General features: G+C 48.4%; 1 protein-coding gene across 3 annotated transcripts; it reads left to right on the forward strand.

Annotated features, from left to right (window-relative positions):
• Nucleotides 1-5578: 5578 nt before the first annotated feature.
• Nucleotides 5579-13516, forward strand: IDNK (IDNK gluconokinase). 3 transcript variants are annotated; one of them, XM_077749515.1, is made up of 4 exons: nt 5579-5603; nt 5972-6058; nt 10678-10721; nt 12796-13516. In XM_077749515.1, exons 2-4 carry the CDS (start codon nt 6023-6025, stop codon nt 13145-13147), a joined length of 432 nt encoding a protein of 143 aa, XP_077605641.1. In that variant the 5' UTR covers nt 5579-5603; nt 5972-6022; the 3' UTR covers nt 13148-13516. The 3 variants fall into 3 exon arrangements, with proteins under 3 accessions (XP_077605641.1, XP_077605642.1, XP_077605640.1); XM_077749516.1 differs by having other exon boundaries at nt 5976-6058; XM_077749514.1 differs by lacking the exon at nt 5579-5603 and having other exon boundaries at nt 5617-6058.
• Nucleotides 13517-14836: the final 1320 nt, after the last annotated feature.

Below are 14836 nucleotides of genomic sequence, written 5' to 3' on the forward strand. Positions count from 1 at the left end.
ATGATGAAAAACAAATAAAAATGATAAAACAAAAAAGAATGCAGTCTATTGCACGGTGTGGGAAAGCGAGTTTATTTTCTGCTTACTCTTTCTACAATTTTTTAAAAAATGAATAGAAGTTCTTTCCATTGGCGGAAGAGGACCAAGGCGAGGCTCCCCTGCAGGGGGCTGGGGAGTGCAGAAGGGCAGGGGGAGGTGCTGGGGGCCTGCTCGCTCCTGCCCGCAAGAGGCTACACTTCCCGGCGTCGGCTCGGGATGGTGCGCGGAGCCGGGAGGGAGGCGCTGCGCTGGGGCAGGCGGTGGGGTGGGGCGGGGCGAGGAGCGGNATGCCGGACCCGCGGGGGACGCAGGGTTCTGGGAAACTTCCCGCTTCCTTTTGCAAATGAAGAAGCGGAGGCCCGAGGCACCTGCTCCCTCTCCCCACCCTCCAACCTGCCCGCCCCGGGGCGCCTGGCCGGGGACCTCAGATTCTTCCCTATAAATCGAGAGGCTCTTGAGAAAGCCCTTTGTAAAGAAGCGCCTGCTAGGGCGCCGCCCGCAGTGGCTCCTGCGGCCACAAGTGCCTGTGTTTGGGAGCCTCCGGTCAGAACAAGGCCCAAAGCACGGGCAAACCTCTCCCCGCACGGGTCCCAGTCTCCCACAGACGTTGGTCAGGCAGCGCGGAGCGGCAGTCCCTCCCGAGAGGTGCTGGCCTTTTGTGATTGGATTTTAGGAAGGGAATTTCACCTTCTGGTCTGTGTTCTCTGTTCTGTGATCAGCGTTTATCAGCTTAATCTGGAAGGAGTCTGTTAATAAGGAGTCATAAAATCCCCCAAGGCTTTGCAAGGAGGAACACCGGATGCCACAAAGCCTCTGCCTAGCCAGGTCTGGCCAACTTGGGGGCTGGGAGCTTGACTTTGGCTTCCTGATTAGACCAAACTCTAACCGTGCCAGTTACCGGAAAAGGTAGCTACGACAGCATTCCGCCCCAGGCAGCAAAAGGCAGATTTTTAAAAAAATGTTTTTAAATTTATTTCTGAGAGAGCGAGCGGGAGCAGGGGAGGGTTAGAGAGAGAGGGAGACACAGAATCTGAGGCAGGCTCCAGGCTCTGAGCTAGCTGTCAGCACAGAGCCCGACGCGGGGGCTTGAACCCTTGAACCGTGAGATCATGACCTGAGCTGAAGTCCGACCGACTAAGCCACCCTGGCGCCCCACCAAAGACAGATAGATCTTAATCAAGTGAAATACCATAACTTCAAAGGCCTATAATACTCTCCTAGAACTTTCTGAACCAGAAACAGCTTGTATGGTCAGGTATACATTAAAGACTCTTGCTCCAGGTAGGAAAGTTTAGGTTTTCAAAATTATTGTGCCATATTTGGCCTGGTATCCTGAGAAATTAATCTGGGGAGTCTTGAAATAAAACAGGGAGTCAGAAAATCCTTAGCTGTTGTGCGATTTGCAGAAGACTGTAAGACTGCTTCTGTGGTGTGAAGAAGTGGGTGTCAAAAGCCAGAGGTCACACAGCTGCCTGGTTGTGTGAGCCTGGGCAATTCATGTACCCCTCTCTGCCTTGGATCAGATGGAGAGGGTTTATGTGATCATATGGTTTATGTGATTATGATATTCCTGCATTCAGTAAATACTTATAGAGCTCAATCCTGACTCTGTGTCACTGATACACACTGAATAGGACAGATAAAATCCCTGCCCTCAAAGAGTTTACATTCTAGTATGGGAAACAGTACGTAAATAAATACATGTACGTAGTGTGCCAGCAGTGGTAGGTGCTCCAGGGGAAAATAAAGGACAGTAAGTAGGACAAAGAACAGCAGGCAGGATGGTGAGCGAAGGCTCCTCTGAGGCCGTGGTATTTGCGCAAGACCCACAAGAAGTGAGGGACTAAGCCTGGTGGACACCTAGGAAAAGATCATTATAGGCAGACAGAATGGCAAGTGCAAAGGCCCGGAGGCTTGGTTTTTTGATGGACCACCAGGGAAGCCATTGTGTCTAAATGGGAGAGGAGGTCACAGAAACAATGAAGGTGAAGAGAAGTGATCATATGCTGGAGATATTCTGAAGGTAGAACCAGAAAGATGTGTTGATGGACTGGATGTGGGTATGAGAGGAGAGAGGCGTCAGGATGACTTCAAGATTTTTGGCTGGGATAACTGGAAGAAGGGAGTTACTGTTGGCTGATGGGGAAGCACTAGGCAGAATAGGTTTAGGGGAAAAAATATATCAAGAGCTCAATGTGGGATGTGGTGAATTGCCTATCAGTCATCCAAGTGGATTTGTCAAGTGGTTGATTAGATATCAAGTCCAGTCCAGAGTTCAGGAGAGGAAATTTAGAAATAAATGTAGGAATCCTTGGTGCACAGATATATTTAAAGACATAGATGTTGAGATCACCAAGGGAGTGAGTAAAGATAAAGACGCTGGCCAAGGCCTGAACCCTGAGCCTTCTGATGGTGTAAGTTCAGTGTCCACTGTTGCTGATAGACCAAGTAATAAAATGAAATGAGAATTGATTATAGCGATCAATGGACATGGCAACATTGGGTTCTTGGGTGACTTTTGTGAGCCCGTTAGGGCCTTGCAGGATTTTAAATTATACATAGTGTAACATTTACGAGGAAAAAAATGACTCAAGGAAACAAACGAGGAAAAAAAAATGACTCAAGAAAACAATAGCCTCAAGCCAGAAAGATAGTAGTTAAACCACTGTTAAAGTAATGTCAAATAATAATTTTACTTATTCACTACGTTTATTGCCTCACCCTCCCCTATCTGGATGTAAGGGATCTTTTTCCTTTTTATTTGCTAACAATGCCTGGCGTGTAGTAGATGCGTAGTAAATATTTCTTGACCTAATGCATGAATGAATGAACAAATGAATGAATGGAGCTATTTGAGTAGGTGGCAATGTTAGTGTTCTTTATATGTTAACGCCTGAGTGAAGCCACCCTTGGCTTCTTTCCAGGTTTCCATCTATTGATGGTATGAGCTCAGGCCTTCTGAATATCTTTTGCATTTAAGCTGTGCCCCCACCTACCATCACTGCGCTACTGGTCTCCGCCCTCCCCCCCTCCCGACCTTGTCCTTAATCCTGATTTACACCAACCTGCTTGGAGACCTTTGGGCCCCAGCCTGGGTTGTAATGCCTACTCCGAGTCTTCTCTGAGCCAAGCGCTGTGTCTTATTCCTGCTGGGGAGTCCCTGTCTCTGTCCACTTTGAGTCCAGCTGTTCTCTGGTAGCGGAGGTTTGGAGAGAGCGGTAGACAGTGACTTTTCCTTTTCCTTCTATCTCCTCTCTACCAGTCTACACCCAAATCTAGTTAGCGCTTCTTTTACATTGTGAGTGGTGGCTGACGAGTTCATTCCTGGCTGATCTTAGTCCTGAGTGTGGTTTCGTCATGCACAGCTCTGGCTCCACCGGCCGTGGACTCAGTCACCAGAGGGCTGCAGTATGTCACCGTCTGTGGGCTTCAGCACCGTGAACCTAGCGGGAGAGGTTCCGGTTCTCTTCAGTCCTTTGGTTACATCAGGCAGCAGGTCTCAGCTGGGCACACGTGTGTCTCTAACACCTCCCTCATACCTTCTTAACAAAAGAGAGGCAGAACCCTTGAATCCAACTAGAATGTAAGCGGGGGTTTTATTTTAATTGTATACATCTTTTTGGTTACCTTCCATTTATGGCAAGTGGTAATGGCTTCCGGTGGGAAGGAAAAGTTTCTTCTTTCACACATTTCCTTACTTTCAAAAAAATGAATCAATTAAATAGAAACATCAAGTAGGGGCACCTGGCTGGCTGAGTTCAAAGAGCCTACAGCTCTTCACTCTGGGGTCGTGAGTTCAGGCCCCACATTGGGTTGTGGAGATTACTTAAATAAAACTTTAAATAAACCAAGTAAATAACTGTAGAGACGGGATGCAAAACTTAGGAGGGAGGGCCTGATGAAATGGTAGAATACAATCAAAATTCTGAAGGTGGTCCTCAAATGACTGGCATTTGGGCGGCAGATTAGAAATTGAGAGCAAGCAGGGACTGCGGTTATCATGAACTGTCTGCGAGCCTGCACCCTAACCCCACGTTGCAAGCCTCAGGGTGGCTGGGAGCACATGGCAGTGTGCCAACCATCATATCCTGGGCACTAGGAGGTGCTCTGTAAGTACTGGATGAGTGAGATGAGTAGTGAGTGGATAAACGCAGCTCAGTTCCCGTTTTGCAGGTGAGGAGGCAGGTTTGTTGGCAAAGGCAACTTGCACAGAAGCGCATGGCCATTTAGTGGCCAAAGGGAGATGGTGGCCAGATGTTAGGTGCTGAGACCCAAGCCCTTCTCACCAGGAGTGCTGCCTGGTAGGGTTCCAGCAGATGCTCATCAGGTGCACTTCACAGAGGACATTTCCCTCCCGGGTTGAATGAGTGCTGGTAATTCTCATCCTGAATTTTATTTTATTCTTTAAGAGTGTGTCTCTGTTAACCCCCAAATAAGGTGTTAATGCTTTTATGAGCTCCTTGAACCTTGTCCTGGGAGATTGACCTCCCCCCCATACTCCTCTTTCCTATATCCACAGTAGAATCTTATCTTTATTCATAAGTGCTTTTCCTCGAAATAGAATTATCTATGGAACAGGGACCAAAAAGCTTCAGAAAGAACTTCAGAAGTTGAATGAGATCTTATATGCAGGAAAACCTTGGTTTGTGAGCATAAGTCATTCCAAAAACATGCTTATAAAGCATTTGTATGTCAAAGCAGATTCAAGAACAATTGGCACAGTTGTGGTCATGTGACATTTGGCATCGGGTACTACTAGGATTGCAAGACACGGCTCGTTTATCAAGTTAAAATTTATTAGAAATGTTTGCTCATTTTGCGGAACACTCGCAGAGCAAGTTACTCATAACCCCAGGTTTTACTGTATTGCTTTTTGGAAAAGAAAATTAGTGGTAACTCAGTAATTATGTCATTTAAAGGTTAAAAAAATTTTTTTTAACATTTATTCATTTTTGAGAGACAGAGACCGAGTGTGAGCAGGGGAGGAGCAAAGAGAGAGGAAGACAGAATCCAAAGCAGGCTCCAGGCTCTGAGCTGTCAGCACAGAGCCCAACATGGGGCTTGACCACCAATTATGAGATCATGACCTCAGGCAAAGTCTGATACTCAACCAACTGAGCCACCCAGGGACCCCAATTTTTCTTAAGTTTATATATTAATCTTGAAAGAGAAAGAGAGCAAAAGTGGGGAGGGGTTAGAGAGAATCCCAAGCAGTCTCCATACTCAGTGTGGATCCTGATATGGAGCTTGAACTCACTCATGAACCATGAGATCATGACCTGAGCCAAAGTCAAGAGCTGGATGCTTAAGCTGACTGAGCCACCCTGGTGCCCCAATTATGTCATTTAAATTCCTGGAGAAAACTAATGTCATGGTCTAGACTCTAGGGTCAAGAGCATTACAGTCACTGCTTCAGTATCAAAAAGTTAGTGGGTTTCAACACGGGGCCTGTCTCGCAGGGCACCCCTGCGTGGTGGGAGGCACGCGTGGGTTGGGAAAGGCAGCCGCCTGAACCTCTGTGTCCTCTCCACAGATCGACCGTGGGCGCCCTGCTGGCATCCGAGGTAACCTGTTCTGATGCCTCCCAGTTTCCAGGCCTGTTGTGCTGTGTCTTTGCTTCTCTCCCGTACGCGGACCCTTCTGGCCTGTTGCGGTTTGTCAAACAAACCACAGACACGGCTTGTGAAACCCAGTGGAGCAATTTTGTTTTTCTCTGTGGTGATCACCAGCAGTGATGAATGAAAGGAGCAGCAGCCCCGTGAGCTGGGACAGTGACGTGACATCAGGGCCTCCCTGGGGGCTGCAGCGGGTGAAGTGGGGGGGTGAGGAACAGGGTGGCAGGCTTGTTTCCACACCTGCCCAGTGGTATTAGTGATGGTTATCACATGGCCGCACTGCCTGCCACACACACCCTTCCATGTTGTTCTTAAAGCTAGGATGGAAATTCTACGACGCCGATGACTATCACCCAGAGGAAAATCGAATGAAAATGGGAAAAGGGATCCCGCTGAACGACCAGGTAATGTTTGCTGTCACAAGACGCTCCAGCCAGGGGCCACGGGTGGGGATCTCGCAGCACCTGGCGTGGGAGAGTTCCCGCCCGTGGGGACCCGTGCACAGTGCTCCAGAGTCAGGCTCACAGGGTCTTGTGTGTGTCAGCTTTGACCCTGAACTTGTCTTTCAATGCCGAGTCAGGGGCGGTACCACCCTGCCAGGACACTCTGTTGCAGGCTTTTAATCTGCAGAATGACATTCCCGAGGGGCAGAGGCCCGCCTGGGCCCCAGACCTGTGCCTTCATCCTCTCTCCCCAGCGCCACTGTCACCAGACTCACGTCCACCCCAAAGTCACAGTGATCGTTGCAAACTCAAATCCAGCCCTTTGGAAATTTCCCATCTCAGGGTCAAAACCAAGCACCTAAATGCCTCACTATGCCCCTCTCCTGTGGGAGTGTGCCCGCCCTCCCTCTTTCCACCAGAGCCACCCTGGCCCCTTTCTTCTTCTTCTTTTAATGTTTATTTATTTATTTTGAGAGGGAGCACGAGCAGGGGAGGGGCAGAGAGAGAGGGAGGGAGATAGAATCCCAAGCAGGTTGCATGCTCAGCTCAGAGTTCGATGCGGGACTTGAACTCACGGACCCGTGAGATCATGACCTGAGCTGAAACCAAGAGTCGGACGCTTACCCACCTGAGCCACGCAGGCGCCCCAGCCCTGCCCTTTTCAGTCACTCCTACTGCCAGGCTCCTCCGCACAGGGCCCGTGTGTCTTCCGTTCCCACTGTCGGGAACGCACTGCCGTCCCCTCTCCTGTTAACCCTGCTCGTGTTCGCAGCTCAGCTCCCATGCCGCCTCTTCAGGGAAGCCCTCCTGGACCTACTGAGGGCAAACCTCCTGTAATAAGAATTCTCGCAACACCACAGCCCTCACTGCCCTTGTCCCAGTTGCGGCTTGGCATTTTCAACTTGGCACAGTTGTACGTGAACAAATGAAGGAGAGAAGGAATGAATGAATAGTGACCTCGTTCCTTTATGCGCTGTCATGAGGCCATTTCCTAAGGGTCCCTCTCAAAGCAGAGCTACAAACTGTGGACTCACTGGTATAACTGGCTGTAGCCCAGTGCGATGCGAGGGCCCGGTGCCCGCGGCAGCTGAGAGCAGGGCCCGCGCCGGCCTCACAGGGCAGGTGTGTCCAGAGGGCAGGAACAGAGTGGAACTGGCCAAACCGACACTGACATTTTCAATTTCAGTGACCTTGGCCCCAGCCGAGCTGCCACTATCTCACTGTCTCCCCTCTGTCCCGCCTTGAGGGGCTGGAGTCACTCTCTCTCTGTTTCAGGGAGTGTGGCTTGAGTTGGCAAAGATTCAAACTTGGAAGGATCAAAGTGAAATTTGTGACATTTGACTTGGGGGGGAGGGGCACAAAAGATGCAGAGTAACAACCGAAGCATAATAATGACGTGATGCTAGAGATGATGGACATAGTGCAGACACCCGTCTCCACCACCGAGCTGGTGTGGGCCTTTGGCAACTGGCTGAGTCTCTCTGTGCCTCATTTTACTCCTGTGGAGTAGGGATGGTAAACGGGACCCATTTCATTGGGTTTAGGGGAGGGTTAAATGAGATAATACTAAAAAAAAATAGTCACAGTGAAGTACACAAAGCATTCAGTAAATATCACTTATTTCTCGTTGCTACTATATCTATACATTCATGTACATGTAACACAGGCCATTTCTATGGAGTGTGTAAAATGGGACTGTGCCAGCGTTATTTTTCTCCTTGGTGAATGCAAGTAAAAGTTAAGCTAAAGAACGAAGTAAAACAACCCAATGGATGGATTCCAAAGTGGCACTTAAGTAGCCTTCCTCTCGTTCACAAATGCGGCTCATTGGGTGGGCAGTATGGGTGGGGGTTGGGAGTGGCGTTCGGAAGAGGAGTTTATTGTACAGAAGAAAAGGTTGTCAATTCCTGGAAGAAGCATAATGAGTTACTAAATATATTTAGGAGAAACCGTACAAGTGAGCCAGACTTTAGACTTTCTGGCAGGGAGAGAAAGAGCTAGAACGGCAGATGGTTCACATTCTTTACGAGAGCCCAGCCAAGGATGAAGGTGTGGGTCAGAGCGGGCTGGCCTCTCCCGGTCGCCTAGCAACCCGGCCCCGCCCCTGAGGTACTGTGATGAGGATGCTGCGGAAAGTCCCAGGCAGTTCAGGGGCCTCAGGGGAAGAGTCTCAAAGGCTTGGGGAGGGTTTTGTGCTCAGAGGGCTGAGGTTTGAATAGAAAGAACCTGAGTTGAATATTCCAAGGGCTCCTTAAGGCTCTTTAGATGTAAATTAATACAAAATAAAATGCAAACTCCAGTTCTTGGGTTACACATCCATATTTCAAGTGTTCAATAGCCACATGTAGCCGGTGCCTACGGCCGAGATAGTGCAGACAGAGGACACTGCGATCCTGACTGAAAGTTCTAGCGGACAGCGCTGGGCTAGAGAGAGATACGCCACCCAGGCTGTGATAGGATGTTGTTAGTCTGAAGATGATAAAGTATCTGCAAGCTCCTGGTCTCTACGTGCGAGGTCCGTGTGTCCGGCAGCCCACAGCAACACTTACGACTTCAAAGTGTTGAAAGAGGAGGTTTTTTTCCCTTAAGAAAGAGAGAGAGGCCAGAGGGAGAGGGAATAAGAATCCCAGGCAGGCTCCACGCCCAGCGCTCAGTGCAACACAGGGCTCACTCTTACAACCTGACCTGAGACAAAATAAAGAGCTGTCCCAAGCGAGGGTTTTTCTGAGAAAAATTTTCCTGCTTAAGAATGTAGTGTTTACCCTTATAGAAAATTTGGGGGTCGGGACACCTGGGTGGCTCAGTGGTTAAGCGCCGACTTTGGCTCAGGTCATGATCTCATGGTTCATGGGTTCGAGTCCTGCATCGGGCTCTGTGATCACAGCTAGCTCAGAGCCCGGAGCCTGTTTCGGATTCTGTGTTTCCCCTCTCTCTCTGACCCTCCCCTACTCAAGCTCGCTCGCTCTCTCAGAAATAAAAACATTAAAATTTTTTTAAAAAATTGAGGGCACCTCAGTGGCTCCGTCAGTTCAGCATCTGGCTCTTGATTTTGGCTCAGGTCATGATCTCATGGTTCGTGGGATCAAGCCCTGAGTCAGGATCTGTACCGACAGCACGGAGCCTGCTTGGGATTCTCTTTCTCCCTCTCTCTCTGCCCCTCCCCTGCTTGTGCTCACTCACTCTCTCTCTCTCAATATAAATATCTTTTTAAAGAGTAGGAATGAAAATAGGGCTGCAAACAAACTACTGTTAGTAAATTTGAAGACTTGGGTAAAATTAGACAGTTTCGTTGGAAAATATAAATTACTGTGGGAAAATGGGTTTAGATGGCAGTGATCTGGGGCAGAGACTATTCTTTTTCTTCCCAAATGGAAAATATGACTTTACTGATGCTGCATTTGGCTTAAGAATCGAGGGTCCTGGGGCACCTGAGTGGCTCAGTCAGTTGAATATCCAACTCTTGATTTTAGCTCAGGTCATGATCTCACGTTTGTGAGATTAAGTCCCGCACTGGGCTCCACACTAGGTGCAGAGCCTGCTTGGGATTCATTCTCTCTCTCTCTCCCTCCCTTCCCCTCCCTTCCTCCCCTTTTCCCTCTCCCTCCCCACCCTTCCCTCTGCCCCTCCCTTACTCTTGCACATGCGCCCTCTCTCAAAAAAAAAAAAAAAAAAACAANTTATATGTGTAGTCTCTTCCTGCTATTTCAAATACCAAAACTGAATCAAGCTTAAAAAACCTGGGGTGCTCAATATTCACAGCAGCACTCTCAACAATAGCCAAAACATGGAAAGAGCACTAGTGTCTGTCAACTGACGAATGGATCAAGAAGATGTGGTTTATCTATACAATGGAATATGAAATGGCAATGAGANCAAAAAAAAAAACGGGGTGCTTTGAGTGGCTAATTTGATTAAGCACCTGACTATTGATTTTGAAGGTCATGATCTCACCATCTTGAGATCAAGCCCCACATTGAGCTCCATGCTGAGGGAGTGTGGAGCCTGCTTTCTTAAGCAGAGACTCTTGTCTCTCTCTCTCTCTCCCCCCTCCCCCTCTCCCTCTCCTTCTGCCCCTCCCCTGCTCACATGTTCATGTGGGCTCTCTCTCAAAAATAAAGAATAGAAAACCTGAATATAACACAATGCTCATTAAAAAGTTGAATCTGTAACCACAGATCTCCTCTCAAAAAAGGCCCCAGGCCCAGATGGTTTTTCAGGTGAATTTTGGTCAGCTTGGACCACTGGAGGCTGGAGGTCCAAGATCAAGATGCCAGCATGGTCAGGCACTTGGTGAGGGCCCTCTTCCTGGCTTGCAGATGCAGGGGGGTAGGAGGGCTTGTGGCACAGAAGAGAGCGAGCACACACGAGCTCCCTAGTTTCCTCTTCAGTGAGCATCAGTCTCATCATCATGTTGCTGTGTGGAACTGCCCAGTGACTTGACCCCACAGCCTTGCATGTGGCTTATTTCTCAAAACCACCAAGATCTCTCTGGACCTTAACACTAATAATCACGATGAACTATGTTTCTGTTCAAATAAACACTACCCGGAAAAGTCACTTTGTGTCTGTTTTAATTTCAGGACAGGATTCCATGGCTCTGCAATTTACATGACATTTTACTAAGGTAAGAGAGCATCAGGCCTTAAAGAAAATTCATCAGAAAGTAGACGGGGAATATATACACTCTGGAAATCACACCTGAGTGATGATAAAGGATCCCAGTAATGGAGGGCACTTCTGTCAAGTAACCAACAATGATTTTAATCAGCCACACAGACATGTAATTCAGTTGGGTTCTAGAGACAAACCTAGAGAGTTCGACAATTATTATCTGAGAATCTTGGTCAGCCACTTGGCCTCCACAAGCCCATTTCTTCATTTGAAAATGGGGAAAAATATAGTTCCTACTCACAGATTATTTAAGAATTAGTGAGATGAGGCAAGGGTGTCACTTAGAACAGTCTCTAGACACACAGAAAGTGCTCACAAGGGGATAAGCAGTGTTACCACTGTTACAGCCACATCACATTTTCTTCCCCGTATTTCAAGCTGTGGCCAAGCAGGGAAGACCTAGGGTCATTTGAAAGTCAACAGATAACTGGGTCACCAGGACTAGAGTCCTAAATTGTCCAGCTCTACATCATGCTTCGGAGAATGAGGTCCCCTCCCCCCATCTGTGGACCTGGCCTTGGGAATTCTGGTGGGCTGTGGAGAAGGAAGGAGAAAGAAAAGGCAGGGAATGGCTTATAAATCTTGCTTTCTAAAATGAAAATGAAATTTCTTTTTTAAATGTTTTTATTTCTGAGAGCGAGACAGACAGCGTGAGCAGCGGAGGGTCAGAGACAGAGGGATACACAGAATCTGAAACAGCCTCCAGGCTCTGAGCTAGCTGTCAGCACAGAGCCCGACGCGGGGCTCGAACCCACGAACTGTGAGATCACAACCTGAGCTAAAGTCAGCGCTTAACCGACTGAGCCACCCAGGTGCCCTGAAGATGAAATTTCTTATTTTATAAATCTAAAACCATCTGCGCCATATGCAATTAGAATATACTTAAGATGAAAAATTCAGTTTACTTTTACACATGCCGCACTGATGTACAGTCTAGGGGTTCAGGGTTTCAGAGCTTGAGAACCCCCACCACTTGGGTCTCTAACTTAAATAGACTCGTCAGAGATAGAATACACTGACCTGTGATGGAGGCAGAAATGAAGATCCTCAGGAGAGCAGAGGTCAGACGTCCGGGCCCAGAATAAACAAGCTCTTACCAATGGCTTGTAGGTGGAAAGAGCCAGAATCCTCAGGTGTGAGTTCGTGTAAGTCCGTTGCTGATGGTCCACTCCATCCACTGGGTCTCAGGTGTCTTTGGCCATAGAGCAAAGGCAGACCTCTTCAGAATTTTCAGTTCGGAAGCAAACATGCTAAGCACCCAAGCCAGGGTTTACCCTTCACCTCTATACTTGAGTCCCTTCCCAGCCCCAAGATGGCCGCCTCTCCTGACCATGGGCAGGGGCCCGCAGCGGCTGCGTGGAAGTGGGGCTCACTTACTTGTGCAGTCTCTGAGCATGTTGGTTTTTCCCTTGTTGGTGCTTGTCCCTCTGCCTCCTGTTTCTGGCTCAGGTTTTTTTTCTTGGCACATCCCTGGAAGCTTCCTCATATCCTGCTCACCTTGACCACATAGAGTCTGATACTCCCTCTTCTCCTTCCTCCAGCTCTGCACTGGTAACTTTACCAGACTCTTCCAGCACATTGTAGAGTAGGGATGGGAAGGAGCCACTTGTGAAATTCAAATCACTGAACACCTGTGGAGAACCGAGGTGTGTGTGGTACAGGTACCCACCGGCAGCCACCATGTCCACATGCTGTGGCTGGGCCACATCCTACATTGATGCCTACCAAGCACTTCCTGTGTACTGGGAAATCTTGATAAACGGTTCCTCCCCACACTTCTATGGACAGGTGCCCTAAGCTGCCCCATTTAACAGATGATGAACTGATGCTCAGGGAGCTAACTACCTCTCAAGATGCCTCATCTCACTAGTGGAAGATCTTTACCTCACAGCCAGACTGCCTGATACTTGACCACCATTTTGTAATGCCTCCCACTGGCCAGAGGAGTAAGGACTGGAGTCCTCAACCTAGAATTGACACCAATTTTAAATGCCCTCATTCAGTTGCTCCCCTCCCCCTTTTAACAGAGATGTAGCCTCTGGACAGCATGTGGTCCTGGCCTGTTCAGCTCTGAAGAAAGTGTACAGAGACATCTTAATACGAGGAAAAGATGGTGCACCCCTCAAGTGTGATCAGATGGGGAAGGACAAACAGCCAGCTGAGGTGAAGCTCCTCGTGGTCTACCTGAGTGGGTCATTTGACGTCATCTCTAGACGCTTAGTCAAAAGAAAAGGACATTTTATGCCCCCTGAGTTACTGCAGTCCCAGTTTGATACTCTGGAGCCCCCATCAGCTCCGGAAAATTTCATCCAAATCAATGTGGACAAAAGTCTGTCAGAGATCATTGCTACGGTTATGGAAACTCTTAAGATAACATGAGAATTGTTTCGGATCGGTGGTCCGGAACAACCAGGGAGAAATCTCTATCCCATCTCAAACTGTGTTCTAGTATCTTGGTCAGTACTGTATTCTAGATTCTTAAGGTGAGCAAACCGTAATGTACAGAGAGATGCGTGTTGGGGTGGGATTTTGGGAACCCGGGGCACTCCTGTCATTGTGCTCTGGTACACTGGGAGGAGACAGGAGGGAACTTTGAATGCAAAGCTTCACAGAAATTCAAATTCCTGTAACCTAATCAAATGATCAGAGGGAATTCTATAATCTATGCTGTAAATCATGACCTTATTTAGAACATTCTTGATCATGTCTGTATTTGGACCAATAAATGAAACTTGGCTCTCCTTGGCATCCCCTGGAAATTGGTCCCAGGAGCAGAAACATGTACGATATCGACCACTCATCATGTCAGACCACCTGCCAATCCTCTCTCTCCTTACGTCATCTCAAGATACATAAAAAGCACAGAAACTTAATGGATATAAAAAGTCCCAAGGGTGGAACTTCAATTGATGAAGCATGAGACTCGCTGACTCAACTGTCCCCACCCATTTTACAGAGACACCAGGAGCTCAGGCTGGTGTCAGCCGCCTGCTTCTCCACTGCAAGAGCCAAAGTCTCTCTAGGGCCAGAACGGGACACCAGAGCTGCTGTGGCCAAGACACGAAATGAACCTTTCCGAAAGTCAGCAACTTGCCAGGGGCAGCTGGTCTACGGGAGGCCGCGTAGGGTGCTTTCTGGGCCCCTGGGAGGGCAGCCGCGACCTGGCCAGCGGCGGCTGGGTTTCAGCCCGTCCCCTAGAAGCTCCAGAAAGCTCCCTCATCCCTTTATCATGACCGAGGCCACAGAATCCATCTACACTGCAGAGCCACTGATCAGCTCTGGCCAGAAAGTGAGTTTTAGAAACAATTATCTGGTTTTTTTCACAAGGGCATGCAGTCTGTCTTGGAATATGTGCTAGCAGAGTATGTGCCTGGCACGCCCGGAGAGTGAAAGGGCCCTCCTGGGGAAGCAGACGTTGCTTAAGGAAACGCGTGAAGCCACAGATCTCCCTCTCTGCCCGGAGATGTGAGAGGCATCTCCAGCCCGACTTCAGTTTCCATCAGTCCTCATTATGCAGCCAAGCCTTCAGGTCAGCCAGTCAACGTGCTCCCCTAGTCATAGAGGAAGGACACAGCCCACTGTATGCGGTGAGCCCTTACTGGGTACTGGGATGGGCACTCCACAGGGTTTGAGGACCTTAATGTGACGCAAAGCTCTGGCTCTCGGGTGGCTTACGCTGGGGCGGAAAGACAGGGCATCTCATCAATTCTGACACTGGCTGGGTTCTCAGTGAAGGCAGTTGCTCTCAAAAAAGAATTGGTTTTCAAATATCCTGCTGGACCCTGGTGAAAAGCTGTTTATAATTATAGGAGCACAATATCTATAAATTATATTTGCAGTTGTAACATACACCGACATTTCCAAGAACGCCATAAAGGAACAACTGCATTCCTTTTTATTTTGAATTTTACTGAGTCGTCCTTTCAGAAAACCATGTTGGGTTTTTCTGTCATGAATATAACACACCTACATCAGTCTGTGTGTGTAATTCTTCATTTACAGTGATCCACCTACAGGCACAAGCATCCAACCGCTCCGAGTTGTCTAGTCTAACTGTGTCCAAGTGTT

Source organism: Crocuta crocuta, unplaced genomic scaffold (assembly GCF_008692635.1).
Source record: "Crocuta crocuta isolate KB4526 unplaced genomic scaffold, BGI_CrCroc_1.0 scaffold99, whole genome shotgun sequence".
Lineage (NCBI taxonomy): Eukaryota > Metazoa > Chordata > Mammalia > Carnivora > Hyaenidae > Crocuta > Crocuta crocuta.